General features: G+C 42.4%; 1 protein-coding gene across 3 annotated transcripts; it reads left to right on the top strand.

Annotated features, from left to right (window-relative positions):
* The first annotated feature begins 969 nt into the window (after positions 1-969).
* LOC112256348 (dihydropteridine reductase) lies at positions 970-15,601 on the top strand. 3 transcript variants are annotated; one of them, XM_042325626.1, is made up of 8 exons: positions 976-1,182; positions 1,489-1,581; positions 1,976-2,072; positions 3,580-3,720; positions 7,266-7,374; positions 8,232-8,315; positions 9,812-9,968; positions 15,247-15,601. In XM_042325626.1, the coding sequence occupies exons 1-8, from the start codon at positions 1,099-1,101 to the stop codon at positions 15,400-15,402; spliced, it is 921 nt and encodes a 306-aa protein (XP_042181560.1). In that variant the 5' UTR covers positions 976-1,098; the 3' UTR covers positions 15,403-15,601. The 3 variants fall into 3 exon arrangements, with proteins under 3 accessions (XP_042181561.1, XP_042181560.1, XP_024285293.1); XM_042325627.1 differs by lacking the exon at positions 3,580-3,720 and having other exon boundaries at positions 970-1,182; XM_024429525.2 differs by lacking the exon at positions 9,812-9,968 and having other exon boundaries at positions 983-1,182.
* Positions 15,602-17,397: the final 1,796 nt, after the last annotated feature.

Raw genomic sequence — 17,397 nt, 5'->3', positions numbered from 1 at the left:
TACACACTCATTTTCTGTCATGGTCTATGGACCCCCACAAGTAGCCTTGGCCACCCTCGGGGCCACCCCATGTATAAAACTCTAGTTCTGCCACTGCTCCTAACAATAGCTGAAGTCTAGAAGTGCAACTACAATGATCAACTCCCTTTGAGCAGTGTGTTCAACATCATAATCATCACTTTGCGTAATAGTGCATCCTACAAAAACCACATGCTATTTAATAACGGCACAAATCATAGAAAAAATGCATGGGGAAATGCTTTCATACCATCGTGGGCGACGTGCGATCAAGTACTAGTCTATGCGAATAAACATTTTGAATTTTGCGGCCTCATTTTCTGGTGTTGATTCAAATGTGTATTCCTTGGATGTGCAATTTACTGCAGAAGCTAGGCCATACGCCATCAGCGTGCAATGATACATCTAGTATGTTTGACTGTGAGGGATATCCCAGAGCATGAAAATCCTTTGATGACATTACGATGAGCTGTGTTGCTGTGACAGATTCCGACACGCTGTACTCAGGATGACTAGGACGTGTTCCCACACAGGCCAAGCCGGTGTCATAAGATGTTGCTGTCTCACTGCTACTGTATCCAAATACGGTATGTTGATTTTTATCTGAATACATAAATTCACACATAATCGTGTGTGTTTATCACTGGATTAAACGCATGATCAATTTCACAGTTTGTCACGGTGCGGTGGCTTTCTTTGTGCATGTTGGAGCCTGGTATCAATTAACCCATACTCATGATTAGTATTGATTACATTAAATCATGTTAATCATGTGTCATTTTAAAGGAACTTATTAGTGTCAACCCCTCCACTGACTTTCATTATGGTGTAACCTATGCACTCAGAATTTTCTAACAGTCTTAACTAATTTAGAACACTATTGAACTAGAGGATCCGCCTCTTGATGTGCTGAGTGTGTCTCTTTAAATCTTGTGGGTGGGTGTAACTCTTTCTTTCTTTTTTTCCTTCTCTCTCGTCTGTTCTCTCTCCCTATATATATATATATATATCTTTCTGTCTGCGGTAGCTGTCGCGTTTTGTGAAATAATCATCATTGCTAAAGCTTATAGTAAAGAACGCATGGCTGCCAATCGGGTACTCGTTTACGGAGGAAGAGGCGCACTAGGTAGCAAAATTGTTCAGCACTTCAAATCTAAAGGATGGGTGAGTAGCGTGCTATAGTTTTTTATTTTTATAAAGAATACATATAGAATACAAATACGAAATAGTGTGCGCTGTTGCTTGCCACAGTGTCTCTTTGCAATAACCACATGTTAAGTAGATGCTATGGTAAGAGGCAAGGAAAAGGAAATTCATCCATATGAAAGTGTCATCATTTAACATTGAACGATGCCAGCCCAGAACTTTCAGAAAACATATCATCACTTGCATTTTGAAAATAGCCTACTTTGCAGGATAATTCGATGCCATCATCCTATTTTCAATTGCTTCTTTCTTTTCCAACAATAGTGGGTAGCCAGCATCGATATCGTTGCCAATGAGGAGGCAAACGCGAACGTGCTGGTGAAGTTATCCGAGTCATTTACCGAGCAAGCGGGGCAGGTAGGAGGAACGCGCTTTCACCTGCTCCCTCTGTGATGTTGACAGTTTTGGCTTAGTGAATGATCCGGTATCAAGGGAAACGATCATTGACTTTCCATTTGCCAAACGCTGGATAATTACCGTAATTTCTATGCCACGATCAGAAACTGTACTCCATGGTTATGGTATTGCATAGGTTTATAGGGGTCTATTCTATTCATTGCCATATTGAATGTGTCTTTTTTTAAATGCTAGGTTAAATTGATTTCTTCGTTGTGGCAGCTGGATGTCAAAAAATTGTAAACACAGGAAGTGGTGACATTCCAAATGATAAAATATATATTCAAATCAAATGTTATATTAGCAAAACAGAGTCTTGCCCTTTCTAATAAGACTGTTTTCTTCTTTGCTGCAGGTGACAGCAGATGTGGCACAGTTGCTAGGGGACCAGAAAGTAGATGCCATCTTGTGTGTGGCAGGTGGATGGGCAGGAGGAAATTGCAGCTCAAAAGGTCAGAGTTCAACAGCATTTCCCTGAGATATCATCAGTTAATTTTGAACACACACTGATATGAATAGTTTAAAACCAATTTCCCCTTAGGCTGAATTCTCAACGGGGATGTTTGTTCGTGCCATTGTATAGTGTTCTTTTTAGTCATATTTATTTATTTTTTATTTTATTTCACCTTCATTTAACCAGGTAGGCTAGTTGAGAACAAGTTCTCATTTGCAACTGCGACCTGGCCAAGATAAAGCATAGCAGTGTGAACAGACAACACAGAGTTACACATGGAGTAAACCATTAACAAGTCAATAACACAGTAGAAAAAAAAGGGGAGTCTATATACATTGTGTGCAAAAGGCATGAGGAGGTAGGCGAATAATTACAATTTTGCAGATTAATAACACTGGAGTGATAAATGATCAGATGGTCATGTACAGGTAGAGATATTGGTGTGCAAAAGAGCAGAAAAGTAAATAAATAAAAACAGTATGGGGATGAGGTAGGTAAAAATGGGTGGGCTATTTACCGATAGACTATGTACAGCTGCAGCGATCGGTTAACTACTCAGACAGCAGATGTTTGAAGTTGGTGAGGGAGATAAAAGTCTCCAACTTCAGCGATTTTTTATTTTATTTTATTTTTTTATTTTTTTTTGCAATTCATTCCAGTCACAGGCAGCAGAGAACTGGAACGAAAGGCGGCCAAATGAGGTGTTGGCTTTAGGGATGATCAGTGAGATACACCTGCTGGAGCGGGTGGTATAAGGTGCTTTAGTGACAAAACGGATGGCACTGTGATAAACTGCATCCAGTTTGCTGAGTAGAGTGTTGGAAGCAATTTTGTAGATGACATCGCCAAAGTCGAGGATCGGTAGGATAGTCAGTTTTACTAGGGTAAGTTTGGCGGCGTGAGTGAAGGAGGCTTTGTTGCGGAATAGAAAGCCGATTCTTGATTTGATTTTCGATTGGAGATGTTTGATATGAGTCTGGAAGGAGAGTTTACAGTCTAGCCAGACACCTAGGTACTTATAGATGTCCACATATTCAAGGTCGGAACCATCCAGGGTGGTAATGCTGGTCAGGCGTGCGGGTGCAGGCAGCGAACGGTTGAAAAGCATGCATTTGGTTTTACTAGCGTTTAAGAGCAGTTGGAGGCCACGGAAGGAGTGTTGTATGGCATTGAAGCTTGTTTGGAGGTTAGATAGCACAGTGTCCAAGGACGGGCCGGAAGTATATAGAATGGTGTCGTCTGCGTAGAGGTGGATTAGGGAATCGCCCGCAGCAAGAGCAACATCATTGATATATACAGAGAAAAGAGTCGGCCCGAGGATTGAACCCTGTGGCACCCCCAGACTGCCAGAGGACCGGACAGCATGCCCTCCGATTTGACACACTGAACTCTGTCTGCAAAGTAATTGGTGAACCAGGCAAGGCAGTCACCCGAAAAACCGAGGTCCTTCATTATTACCATGTTGCTCCTCAAACAAAATGTTCTCTTGTGTATGTATATTTTAGACTTGTACAAAAACACAGACATGATGTGGAAGCAGAGTGTGTGGACCTCTACCATCTCTAGCCACCTGGCTGCTGTTCACCTGAAGCAAGGGGGACTGCTGACTCTGGCTGGGGCTAAAGCATCACTGGGTGGCACTAGTGGTAAGATGCCACATACCTCTACTGGTATTCTATTCTTCTGGTGTTCTAAAATATTCGACTGGTATTGTAATTTATTCTATTATGCATTCTATTTTCTCTTGTAATGTTGTCATGCTGGCCCTATTAGATTGTGCCTCTGTTCTGACCACCGTTTCATTCCGACTTTGATGTCCGAGGGACTTTGGCATACATCTACTGTCGTCACGATTTAAGCAGCCAAAACAAATAGCAGCTTGTGTCATCAAGCACTTTGTGAAACCTGCAACCCGTGGGTACAAATAAGCCTATGACATAGGAACTAAAATATGAGTAGCATGTTTAATATGATCTACATAGTGATATTTCACGACGCCGGATAAATTATGAGGAGAGAAATTGTTCCTACTATGTTTTTTCACACAATGCTGTCTGATATTTTAGACCCTGTGTGCATGTGAAGGTACCTATAGGACCAAGCACCCATGCCATTCCCTGTGTGGTGTGTTACCCATATGATGACCCTGACAACAATACAACTCCTGACACTAGGGCACCTAAAATCCCCGATTGGCAGTCGCTACCGAGCTCCCGCTCTCATTGGCTGTCAGATTGGGGAGGAGAATGAGTCAGCAGAATTTGGGCCTCTTCACATGTGGACATGGTTAGAGTGTGCTGTGCTGTTCTCTTATTGCAATGTAGCATCTAGTGCTAATCTAGACAAAGGCCAGGAAATTGCAGAGATTTCCCTGAGGGGGGTTGGTTTATTTTGACAATGTCTAATATTATTTGGGGATGTTCCTATCGTTTAACTCATCTGTATGCCAGTATTTATTTGTATTAAAAAAGGTTCTACAGTATTTCCCCTCAGGTAATGCTCAGAGCTGCCTTTAGGTGAAGTGTGTGAGTAGAAATACATCTTTAAAACTACTTTTCATTTTATAATGTAGGTAAAGCATTTCCCCCGTGCCTTATCGAACATTGATTGCCTTAGGCCTATTCAAAATACAAATGCTCTTTACTATTGACAAAAAAAAACAAGACAGTAGTGCTTAAAGATTGCATGTGTTTAGGGGTTATCTGTGCTTATATTTAAACTTTTATTTTAGCTTTAATACTTTACCAGCTACTCATGAGTCTGATTTACTGAGTTGTCAATATTGATATACTGCCTTTGGGCAGTTTAGGTTCCAGTGGTGTCTTAGTCTTACAAAGCCAGACGCAGACGAAGAGTAAGCTACATTGTAAACATTCCATTGTGGACTAAAAGATTATGGGTTGATTTGGGGTTAAAGACTGAGGTTAGTTAACCATGTGAGCACCCTATGACCCTTATCCTTCACCCTAGATTGAAAAGAGAGGTTGAACTGTCAAATAACATTGATTTGGCTGATTCAGCACGCAAGTCTGTTAATCCTCTTTGGGGTAATAGATTCTAAGCAAACTTCCTATGAACCATCCTAACTCAATTTGGAGCACATCTATGCAATCAAATAAGACGGTCTCCCCCAACGATAGACTATGTGTTCCATTTTAAATATGTTCCAGTTCATTTTCGTAGTACAGTATCTAGAGAGAGAGAAACCATTTTAAGGAAGAGCTAACTCTCCACCCCTTTCTCCCATTGGTCCATTCTTCAAATGTAGCTGTGGCATGCATCCACTGTTTTATGAGGGTGGGGAGAGCATATTACATTCTTCAAAGAAGTGTTTCTAAGTGGAAAATGCTGTGTATTGTTTCCAGATGCTACAAACATTGAAGGGAAGTCAAAAGCATGCTTGTGGAACAAGCAGTCATCTCTCAATACAACTGTAATGGGCAAAGTCTGGGATCAAAAGCACCTGGAATATTTGTCCATAGTATATGAACAGGAAATGTGTTGTGAATGTATGTTACATAATAGTATATTTTGAGCTCACCAGCTGAGGAAACTATGTTTGTAATATCACATATAGTACCAAAAGTTTGGACACATCTACTCATTCCAGGGTTTTTCTTTATTTTGACATTTGTTTTTACATTGTAGAATAATAGTGAAGACATCAACTATGAAATAACAAACATGGAATCATGTACTAACCTAAAAAGTGTTAAACAAATCAACATATATTTGAGATTCTTCAAGTTAGCCGCCTTCATGACAGCTTTGCACACTTGGCATTCTCTCAACCAGCTTCACCAGGAATGTTTTTCCAACCGTCTTGAAGGAGTTCCCATATCCTGAGCACTTGTTGGCTGCTTTTCCATCACTCTGCGGTCTAATTCATCCCAAACCATCTCAATTGGGTTGAGGTCGGGTGGTTGTGGAGGCCAGGTCATCTAATGCAGCATTCCATCACTCTCCTTCATGGTCAAATAGCCCTTACACAGCCTGGAGGGGTGTTGGGTCATTGTCCTGTTGAAAAACAAATGATAGTTCCATGAAGCGCAAACCAGATGTGCTGGCGTATCACTGCAGAATGCTGTGGTAGACATGCTGGTTAAGTGTGCCTTGAATTTTAAATAAATCACTGGCCGTGTCACCAGCAAAGCACCATCACACTTCCTCCTCCATGCTTCACGGTGGGAACCACACATGCAGAGATCATCCGTTCACTTATACTGAACCTCACAAAGACTATGCGGTTAGAACCAAAAAGGACAGATTTCCACCGGTCTAATTTCCATTGCTCGTGTTTCTTGGTCCAAGTAAGTCTCTTCTTTTTTTGTGTCCTTTAGGAGTGGTTTCTTTGCATTTGACCACGAAGGCCTGATTCACCCAGTCTCCTCTGAACAGTTGATGTTGAGATGTGTCTGTTACTTGAACTCTGTGAAGCATTTATTTGGGCTGCAAATTATGAGGCTGATAACTCTAATGAACTTATCCTCTGCAGCAGAGGTAACTCTGGGGTTTCCTTTCCTGTGGCGGATTGACTTACATTCATGTCTTAAAGTAATGATACTCTGTCATTTCTCTTTGCTTATTTGAGCTGTTCTTGTCATAATATGGACTTGGTCTTTTACCAAATAGGGCTATCTTCTGTATACAACCCCTACCTTGTCACAACACAACTGATTGGCTCAAATGCATTAAGAAAGAAAGAAATTCCACAAATGAACTTTTAACAAGGCACACCTGTTAATTGAAATGCATTCCAGGTGACTACCTCATGAAGCTAGTTGAGAGAATACCAAGAGTGTGCAAAGCTGTCAAGAAGGCAAAGAATGGCACTTTGAAGAATCTCAAATACAAAAGTATTTTGATTTGTTTAAACCTTTTTTGGTTGCTACATGATTCCATATGTGTTATTTCATAGTTCTGATGTCTTCCCTATTCTACAATGTAGAAAATAGTACAAATAAAGAAAAACCCTGTAATGAGTAGGTTTGTCCAAACGTTTGACTGGTACTGTGTATTACTTTGTAACACTTATTGTGTATATTTCATGTCCCTTGTTATAATGGTGAGATGTATTGGTGTTTCTTCTCTGCTTATCTGATTTGGCTGTTTGTATAAATGACAACTCACCTATCCAACCATCTCTCCTATATCACCCTCCCTCTCTTCATCCCTCTCTCTCTCTCCTCAGGCATGGTGGGCTATGGCATGGCCAAGGCAGCAGTCCACCAGCTCTGTCAGAGTCTAGCTGGAGAAGACAGTGGGATGCCCCATGGAGGTGTGGCTGTAGCCATACTACCGTGAGTCATCTGATCGCCTGCCAAGTTTATTTACTAATTAGGAATAGGAAAACCCTGCCCTCATTAGAAAGTCGTTGGGAGTCGTTTAATTTATTTGCAGAAACCGAGGTCAAAGGGTAAATAATGAAAATAAGGAAATTGCTTATTTCATCACAGTTGTAGGTGTAGTTGGCCTCAATGTCTGGGAGGATCGAAAAGGGTTGCCTGTCCTAAAGGAAGAAGACTCGCTCAGTCGCTCTTGTATTCACCTCATGAGCAGCTATCTGTTTACACAGTTTCATTGATTAACTGATGCATGTAAAGCACTTTTTTTGCAATGTCACGATGAGAAGCCCGTATCTGAGTTTTATTGTCAATATTCTCAGGGCTCTGTTATGGTACATTCCAATTACATGAGGTTGGGCTGAGGCCACCTGCCAGGCTACTAATAGCTGTCACATATGGTTAGCATTACCCCCATGACTTGCAGTTCTTCTGCACTACCAATACGTATAGGATGAGGGTTGCTTTGCTCACTGCAACTGTGCACATTGAATAGACCGTAGACTGCAACTGTGCACATTCAAACATGCAACTAATACAACAGATATCTAAAATCATATTTCAACGTGTGTAAATGTTTATGTAGCAATTCTCTTGCTCATCTCAAAATATAACAGTGAAATCAAAGAGGTTGTTGGATGCTTGCTGGCCGTAAATAAATCAACAGAGATATCATCTCTACGCTTTAGCTCTGCTTATGCGTTTTAATATGAGGACAAGGGGCTTACATGGGGCTGTTACATTCAGTCCAGGGCCAGATCCTCGGGTCAGTTCCTGACACTGCCAGATCACTGTCATGTGACTTGATTACACAGGGTAACCTTGGATACGCCGATGAACAGGAAGTTCATGCCCGATGCAGACTTTGGTTCCTGGACACCGCTGGAGTACATTTCAGAGTGAGTGTGTGATGTGGCGGATGATGGGTTGTTTACATTACTGTTTGTTTTATCTGATATTTAGTTGATCTCAAACTTAGAAATGAAATGTACAGTATATTTATGCTTTAAGGCCATCATTCGATGTATTCCAGGGTTAAGAACATGCATCTCTTGATCAGTATATGACTATAATTCTAGACAATTTTTTTATTTTTAAGGGAATTGGTGTATACCAATATTTCGCCAGAAGATGGCAATGCTGGAAAATAGCCTACTCAATTATATTGTTAAAATCAACACCTTCCAAAAGATATGTAGAGCCAAATGTCTGGTTTGAATAATACTGTTATGTGATTTAAAAAAAATATGGATTTGATGGACATATCAATTAACTAATTATCTCCAATCTTAAATTACTTGGATACTTTTGGCTTCGATTACTTACATATCCTCTTTTCAGGATTTGCCCAAATGTGTTGTATATGCAATGTTAATGATATACTGTAATTAACATACACCAACATAAATGAGCTATACTTTTTTGTGGGTCTATTCTAAGCTAGCGTATGGAGCCCCTAACGTTTGTGTCCCTCTATTCAAGTAACCTTAGACACAGACCGCTGAGTCTCCAGTCTCTCCTCTGTACCATGGTAGAGATTAGATGGGATTTTTTATAATCCCAGAATAGTTGGATGTCATTAACCCTGCAGATTAACAGTAGAAACAGATGAGGGTCAGGAAGTATAAATAGAAGCAATGGGAGAGGGCAATTCAATTAACCCTTTGATACAGTCTCTGCTGCTTCTCAAATGTCCGCTTGATGGACTGGAGTATGAATGTTGACTGACGTGTGAATAGGCCAGTGTTGTAGTACTCGAGTCCAGGACTCAGGCTTGACTCGGACTCGAGTCACAATTTTTTTTCTGACTCAACCAGTGATGACTCGGACTGTACTCCCTGTTCTCTCATGACTGCATGGCCAGGCACGACTTGGACTTGACTATTGGTGACATTGTTGTCAGAAACAGCTGGTGCTCACTGTTTATTATCTACGCATAGTCACTTTACCCTTACCGACATGGACATATTACCTCAATTACCTCGACTAACCTGTATCCCTGCACATTGACTCTGTACCGGTACCCCCTGTATACAGTACCTTCGGAAAGTATTCAGACCCCTTGACTTTTTCCACATTTTGTTACATTACAGCCTTATGCGAAATGGATTAAAAAATATATATTCTCAGTAATCTGCACACAATAGCCCATAGCTCTCCAGATAGGCACCGGAAGAGATGGCAGCAGTTTTACGGACGCCCAACCAATTGTGCTATTATGTGGGGGGGTTTTCACGTTATTTGTAACTTATTTTGTACATAAGGTTTCTGCAACCGTATTTTACATCAGAAAAGAGCTTCTGGATATCAGGACAGCGATCACTCACCTCGGATTATACAAATAATTGTTCAACAACAAGCAAGACTCACATGATATTCTCCAAACACCCTGCAGGGCCGACTTCCCAGTTATTCGCAAGAGGAAGCGACGCTGGTACAGAGGACAAAGAGCCGGATGCCTCGTCAGGACCCGCAGAAAGCGAGTAGGAAAGCTGCCGTTACCGTCAATATTACTCGCCAACATGCAGTCATTGGACAATAAATTAGACGAGGTACGACGACAAATATCCTACCAACGGGACATCAAAAACTGTAATATCCTATGTTTCAGTGAATTGTGGCTGAATGACGACATGGATATTCAGCTAGCGGGATATATGCTGCACCGGCAGGATAGAACAGCACACTCCGGTAAGACGAGGGGGGGCGGTCTGTGGATATTTGTAAACAACAGCTGGTGCACGAAATTTAAGGAAGTCTAGATTTTGCTCACCTGAAGTAGAGTATATTGTGATAAATTGCAGGCCACACTACTTACCTAAAGAGTTCTCAGCTATACTTTTCGTGGCTGTTTATGTACCACCACAAACAGATGCTGGCACTCAGTCAGCTGTATAACGAAATAAGAAAACAGAAAACCACTCACCCAAAGGCAGCGCTCCTAGTGGCTGGAGACTTTAATGCAGGGAAACTTAAATCAGTTCTACCAAATCTCTATCAACATGTTAAATGTGCAACTAGAGGGAAAACAATTCTAGATCACCTGTACTCAACACACACAGAGATGCATACAAAGCTCTCCCTCGCCCTCCATTTCGTAAATCAGACCACAACTCTATCCTCCTGATTCCTGCTTACAAGCAAAAATTAAAGCAGGATGCACCAGTGACTCGGTCTCTAAAAAAAGTGGTCAGATGAAGCAGATGAATAAACTACAGGACTGTTTTGCTTTCACAAACTGGAACATGTTCCGGGATTCTTCCGATGACATTGAGGAATACACCACATCAGTCACTGGCTTTATCAATAAGTGCATCGAGGATGTTGTCCCCACAGTGACTGTATGTACATACCCCAACTAGAAGCCATGGATTACAGGCAACATTCGCACTGAGCTAAAGGGCAGAGCTGCCGCTTTCAAGGTGCGGGACTCTAACCCGGAAGCATACAAGAAATCCCGCTATGCCCTGCGAAGAACAATCAAACAGGAAAAGCGTCAATACAGGGCAAAGATTGAATCATACTACACCAGCTCCGACGCTCGTCTGATGTGGCAGGGCTTGCAAACTATTACAGACTACAAAGTGAAGCACAGCCGCGAGCTGCCCAGTGACACGAGCCTACCAGATGAGCTAAATCACTTCTATGCTTGCTTCGAGGAAAGCAACACTGAAGCATGCATGAGAGCACCAGCTGTTCCGGACTACTGTGTGATCACGCTCTCCGTAGCCTTGAGTAAGACCTTCAAACAGGTCAACATCCCCAAGCCTGCGGGGCCAGAAGGATTACCAGGACATGTGCTCCAGGCAGGTGTCTTCACTGACATTTTCAACATGTCCCTGATTGAGTCTGTAATACCAACATGTTTCAAGCAGACCACCATAGTCCCTGTGCCCAAGAACTCAAAGGCAACCTGCCTAAATGACTACAGACCCGTAGCACTCATGTCCGTAGCCATGAAGTGCTTTGAAAGGTCAGTAATGGCTCACATAAACACCATTATCCCAGAAACCCTAGACCCACTCCAATTTGCATACCGCCCAAACAGATCCACAGATGATGCAATCTCTATTGCATTCTACACTGCCCTTTCCCACCTGGACAAAAGGAACACCTATGTGAGAATGCTATTCATTGACTACAGCTCAGCATTCAACACCATAGTACCCTCAAAGCTCATCACTAAGCTAAGGAACCTGGGACTAAACACCTCCCTCTACAACTGGATCCTGGACTTCCTGACGGGCCACCCCCAGGTGGTGAGGGTAGGTAGCAACACATCTGCCACGCTGATCCTCAACACTGGAGCTCCCCAGGGGTGCGTGCTCACTCCCCTCCTGTACTCCCTGTTTACCCATGACTGCAAGGCCTGGCATGACTCCAACACCATCATTAAGTTTGCAGATGACACAACAGTGGTAGGCCTGATCACCGACAACGACGAGACAGCCTATAGGGAGCAGGTCAGAGACCTGGCCGGGTGGTGCCAGAATAACAACCTATCAATTAAATTCAAGGGCTTTATTGGCATGGGAAACATGTGTTAACATTGCCAAAGCAAGTGAGGTAGATAATATATAAAGTGAATATATAAATCTATCCCTCAACGTAACCAAGACTAAGGAGATGATTGTGGACTACAGGAAAAGGAGCACCAAGCATGCCCCCATTCTCATCAACAGGGCTGTAGTGGAGCAGGTTGAGAGCTTCAAGTTCCTTGGTGTCCACATAAACAACCAACTAGAATGTTCTAAACACACCAAGACAGTCGTGAAGAGGGCACAACAAAGCCTATTCCACCTCAGGAAACAAAAAGATTTAGCATGGGTCCTGAGATCCTCAAAAGGCTCTACAGCTGCAACATCGAGAGCATCACTGCCAGGTACGGCAATAGCTCGGCCTCCGACCGCAAGGCACTTGAGGATAGTGCGTACGGCTCAGTACATCACTGGGGCAAAGCTTCCTGCCATCCAGGACCTCTACACCCGGCGGTGTCAGAGGAAGGCCCTAAAAATTGTCAAAGACCCCGGCCACCCCAGTCATAGACTGTTGTCTCTACTACCGAATGGCAAGCGGTACCGGAGTGCCAAGTCTTGGACAAAAAGGTTTCTCAACAGTTTTTACCCCCAAGCCATAAGACTCCTGAACAGGTAACCAAATGGTTACCCGGACTATTTGCATTGTGTGCCCCCCCCCCAAGCCATGAGGTCTTAGGAATTGTCCGTAGAGCTCTGAGATAGGATTGTGTCGAGGCACAGATCTGGGAAGGGTACCAAAAAATGTCTGCAGCATTGAAGGTCCCCAAGCACACAGTGGCCTCCATCATTCTTAAATGGAAAAAGTTTAGAACCACCAAGACTCTTACTAGAGCTGGACGCCCGGCAAAACTGAGCAATCATTGGAGAAGGGCCTTTGTCAGGGAGGTGACTAAGAACCTGATGTTCACTCTGACAGAGCTCTAGAGTTCCTCTGTGGAGGTGGGAGAACCTTCCAGAAGGACAACCATCTCTGCAGCACTCCACCAATCAGGCCTTAATGGTAGAGTGGCAAGATGGAAGCCACTCCTCAGTAAAAGACACATGACAGCCCACTTGGAGTTTGCCAAAAGGCACCTAAAGACTCTCAGACCATGAGAAACAAAATCCTCTGGTCTGATGAAATCAAGATTGAACTCTTTGGCCTGAATGCCAAGCGTCACGTCTGGTGGAAACCTGGCACCATCCCTACGGTGAAGCATGGTGGTGGCACCATCATGCTGTGGGGATGTTGTTCAGTGGCAGGGACTTGGAGACTAGTCAGGATCAAGGCAAAGATGAACAGAGCAAAATACAGAAAGATCCTTGATGGAAACCTGCTCCAGGACCTCAGAATGGGATGAAGGTTCACCTTCCAACAGGACAATGACACTAAGCACACAGCCAAGGCGATGCAGGAGTGGCTTGGGGACAAGTCTCTGAATGTCCTTCAGTGGCCCAGCCAGTGCCCAGATATCTCTGGAGAGACCTGAAAATAGCTGTGAAGCAACACTCCCCATCCAACCTGGCAGAGCATCAGGAGATTTGCAGAGCAGAATGAGAGCCACTCCCCAAATACAGGTGTGCCAAGCTTGTAGCGTCATACCCAAGAAGACTCAAGGCTGTAATCGCACCCAAAGGTGCTTCAACAAAGTACTGAGTAAAGGGTCTGAATACTTATGTAAATGTCAGGTTTTTATTTTTAATAAATTAGCAACATTTTCTAAAAACCTGTTTTTGCTTTGTCATAATGGGGTATTGTGTGTTGATTGATGTAGAAAAAAACAATTTAATAAATTTTCGAACAAGGCTGTAACGTGACAAAATGTGGAAAAAGTCAAGGGGTCTGAATACTTTCCGAATGCACTGTACAGCCTTGTTATTGTTATTTCATTAACTTTTTTTCATACTTTAATTTGTTTTATTAAAAAAAAATATATATATATAATATATATATATATTTTAAGAGCTTGTGAGTAAGCATTTCACCTGCTGTATTCACGGCATGTGACAAATAAAATGTAATTTTCTTGAAAGTCTCTCTCCATTGCATAATTCAACATGCTAGCTACAACAGCACATGTTGAATAGCTACTGTAGCTCCTAGCCTTACCAATGTTCAATTCAGTAGGTCTCACTTTTAGCACTAACAAGGAACTCGTGACTCAAGTATAAAGACTGACTAGGACTCTTCCTCGAACACAAGGGACAACAAGGAACCTGGGACAACAAGGAACAGCCTATAGGTGTGTTGGGTCATTGTCCTGTTGAAAAACAAATGATAGTCCCACTAACCGCAAACCAGATGGAATGGTGTATTGCCTCAGAATGCTGTGATAGCCATGCTGGTTAAGTGTGCTTTGAATTCTAAATAAATCACCAGCAAAGCACCATCACACCACCTCCTCCATGCTTCACAGTGGGAACCACACTTGCGGAGATCATCCGTTCACCTACTCTGCGTCTCACAAAGACACGGCTGTTGGAGTGAAAAATCTCATGTGGACTCATCAGACCAAATTACAGATTTCCACCAGTCTAATGTCCATTGCTTGTGTTTCTTGGCCCAAGCAAGTCTCTTCTTATTGGTGTCCTTTAGTAGTGGTTTCTTTGCAGCAATTTGACCACAAAGGCCTGATTCACGCAGTCTCCTCTCAACAGTTGATGGTGAGATGTGTCTGTTACTTAAACTCGGTAAAGCATTTGTTTGAGCTGCAATTTCTGAGGCTGGTAACTCTAATGAACTTATCCTCTGCAGCAGAGGTAACTCTGGGTCTTCCTTTCCTGTGGAGTCCCCATGAGAGCCAGTTTCATCAAAGCACATTAATGTTTTTTTCGACTGCACTTGAAGAAACTTTCAAAGTTCATGAAATGTTCCACATTGACTGACCTTCATGTCTTAAAGTAATGATGGACTGCCGTTTCTCTTTGCTTATTTGAGCTATTCTTTCCATAATATGGACTTGGTCTTTTACCAAATCTTCTGGATACCAACCCTACCTTATCAAAACACAACTAATTGGCTCAAACGCATTAAGAAGGATAGAAATTAGACAAATTAACTTTTAACAAGGCACACCTGTTAATTGAAATGTATTCCAGGCGACTACCTCATGATGCTGGTTAATAGAATGCCAAGAGGGTGCAAAGCTGTCATCAAGGCGCGGGGTGGCTACTTTGAGGAATCTCAAGTATAAAATACATTGTTTTGTTTAACACTTTTTCTTTTATATAGTTAAACATTTGCCAACACTATCTCCATAGTCTCATCATCTTACTTTTTTTATTTTCTCAGTCTTATTTTTCTGTCTTCCAGAACGTTCTTCAATTGGGCCACTGGTGCAGATCGTCCAGCATCGGGCAGTCTGATGCAGCTCACTACTGTGGGAGGCAAGACACAGACACTACCCACGCAATAGAGAAGAGGGAGGGAGAGAGAGACAATGAGAGAGCGGGAGGGAGGGCTAGTTGAGCGGGATGGTTGGGAGAGATGGTGATAGGGCGGGTCGGGAGGGTTAAAATTAGTCACAGGGAGAAAGGGGATGAATGCTTGGTTGAAGATGTTCCCTCTAAGAACTATTATCTCATAACAAATTGTTTGTATTTTTGTGTCTTTTGATGTGGTTTTATTCCTCGGTCTCAATTTGAATAAAACTCCATATGAATCATAATCTGATTTAATAATATGTGAGAGACAATCAAGATACTACAACATCACCGTAACCTTGGTACTTTAAACAGTGGAAATCTAATGCACATCTGCTGAAAACAATTATTAGAAAAGCAACACATTTTGGGGATTATGGATTTGTAGCAGTTTCACCATTGCCAAAATCCTGATTTAATCCCTGCCCACCCCTACCCCCAAATAATATATTTCATTGAATTTAACTGGTTATAATTAGACTTCCATTAAATACATACCATTTTCAATGGGGTTGGAGACCAGTTACAGTAAATTCTTCACCTGCCTTGTTTGACTTGTTCTAGCGCATGGTCATTTCCAGTGACATGCTATAGCCTTCACCACCAGGTGGTGCCCCTGGATAACAACTCACCTCACCAGTCAAATTAGCCGTTGTGTGCCTAAGGGAATATGAGTGCGTTTAGACAGGCAGCCCAATTCTGATCTTTTGCCCAATTATGGGCAAAAGAGCTGATCTGATTGGTCAAAATACTAAGTAATAGAAAAAGATCAGAAGTGGGCTGCCTGTGTAAATGTGTTGGTCACAAAACTAACTATAAAGTAATGTTAACACATACAACATATGAGTGGATTTGGCTGAAAACAGAAGTCAATAAAGAAAAGGCAACATACAATAAATGGGCTCCACTGAAAGTCTGAGATTTATTGATTGATTTTATATGCCAGTTGAAAAAATACATACACACAGTATAAACATGTGACTGGAATATCACAAAGTCAGAGACTGATTTCCATTACGCTTCCTTAAATTTTTTTTATTATTATAGATTCAGGTTTCTTGGTTTCATTTCATATTATAACCCCAGGCTGCTGATAAAACGACTGATCAGTGAATATTCTTACTAAGAACAACTGAGTGCACAAAACATTAGGAACACCTTCCCAATATTGACTTGCAACCAACCCCCTTTTGCCATCAGAACAGCCTCAATTTGTGAGGGCATGAATTCTACAAGGTGTTGAAAGCGTTCCACAGGGATGCTAGCCAATGTTGACTCCAGTACTTCCCATTGTTGTGTCAAGTTGGCTGGATGTCCTTTGGGTGGTGAACCATTATTGATACACACAGGAACCTGTTGAGCGTGAAAACCCCAGCAGCGTTGCAGTTCTTGACACACTCAAACCATTGCGCCTTGCACCTACTACCACACCCCGTTCAAATGACTTTTGTCTTGCCCATTCACCCTCTGAATGGCCCACATACACATTCCATGTCTCAAGGCTTTAAAATCGTTCTTAAACCTGTCTCCTCCCCTTCATCTACACCGAAGTGGATTTAACAAGATCCATTATTGATGTCGCTTATCTTTCACCTGGATTCACCTGGTCAGTCTATGAAAAGATCAGGTGTTTCTAATGTTTTGTACACTCAGTGTATGACAGAACACAACGGCTGGCCCCCATAGGCCTACCACACATTACACAGAGCAACAGCATCGGTAGCATTATGAGAAGATAGTCCGTGTCGCTATCATGTTCAAGGAGCTATCACTGGCAGGTATCTTCGATCAGCTGAAGCGCTTTCTGTGATAAACAATGGTTCCATGTATTCCCATGGGCAATCACTCTATAGCACTACAACATCATGGGAACTAATGTATGCTGCCGGGACGTGTTGAATGTGCCTGGGGGCCCTCACACAATACGCCTAGATGAATTGCCCCGCCACCCTGCGTAAGTACATATCAGAGGGACTGAACACCACCTCCTTGTTCTCTTCAGCGTTGTGATTTATTATGGTATGTGTCATCACCAGGGCCC

The sequence above is a fragment of the Oncorhynchus tshawytscha genome, linkage group LG08 (assembly GCF_018296145.1).
Source record: "Oncorhynchus tshawytscha isolate Ot180627B linkage group LG08, Otsh_v2.0, whole genome shotgun sequence".
NCBI classification, from domain to species: domain Eukaryota; kingdom Metazoa; phylum Chordata; class Actinopteri; order Salmoniformes; family Salmonidae; genus Oncorhynchus; species Oncorhynchus tshawytscha.
The sequence above is the reverse complement of the archived record's forward strand: the minus strand, read 5'-3'. Positions and strand labels throughout refer to the sequence as shown.

Bases quoted from the DNA above. Each gene is read 5' to 3' on its own strand.
- LOC112256348 (XM_042325626.1), top strand. From the start codon at position 1,099: ATGGCTGCCAATCGGGTACTCGTTTACGGAGGAAGAGGCGCACTAGGT. The intron at 1,582-1,975 runs GTAGGAGGAACG...TCTTTGCTGCAG, and splicing joins TTACCGAGCAAGCGGGGCAG to GTGACAGCAGATGTGGCACA. The intron at 8,316-9,811 runs GTGAGTGTGTGA...AACACCCTGCAG, and splicing joins CCGCTGGAGTACATTTCAGA to GGCCGACTTCCCAGTTATTC.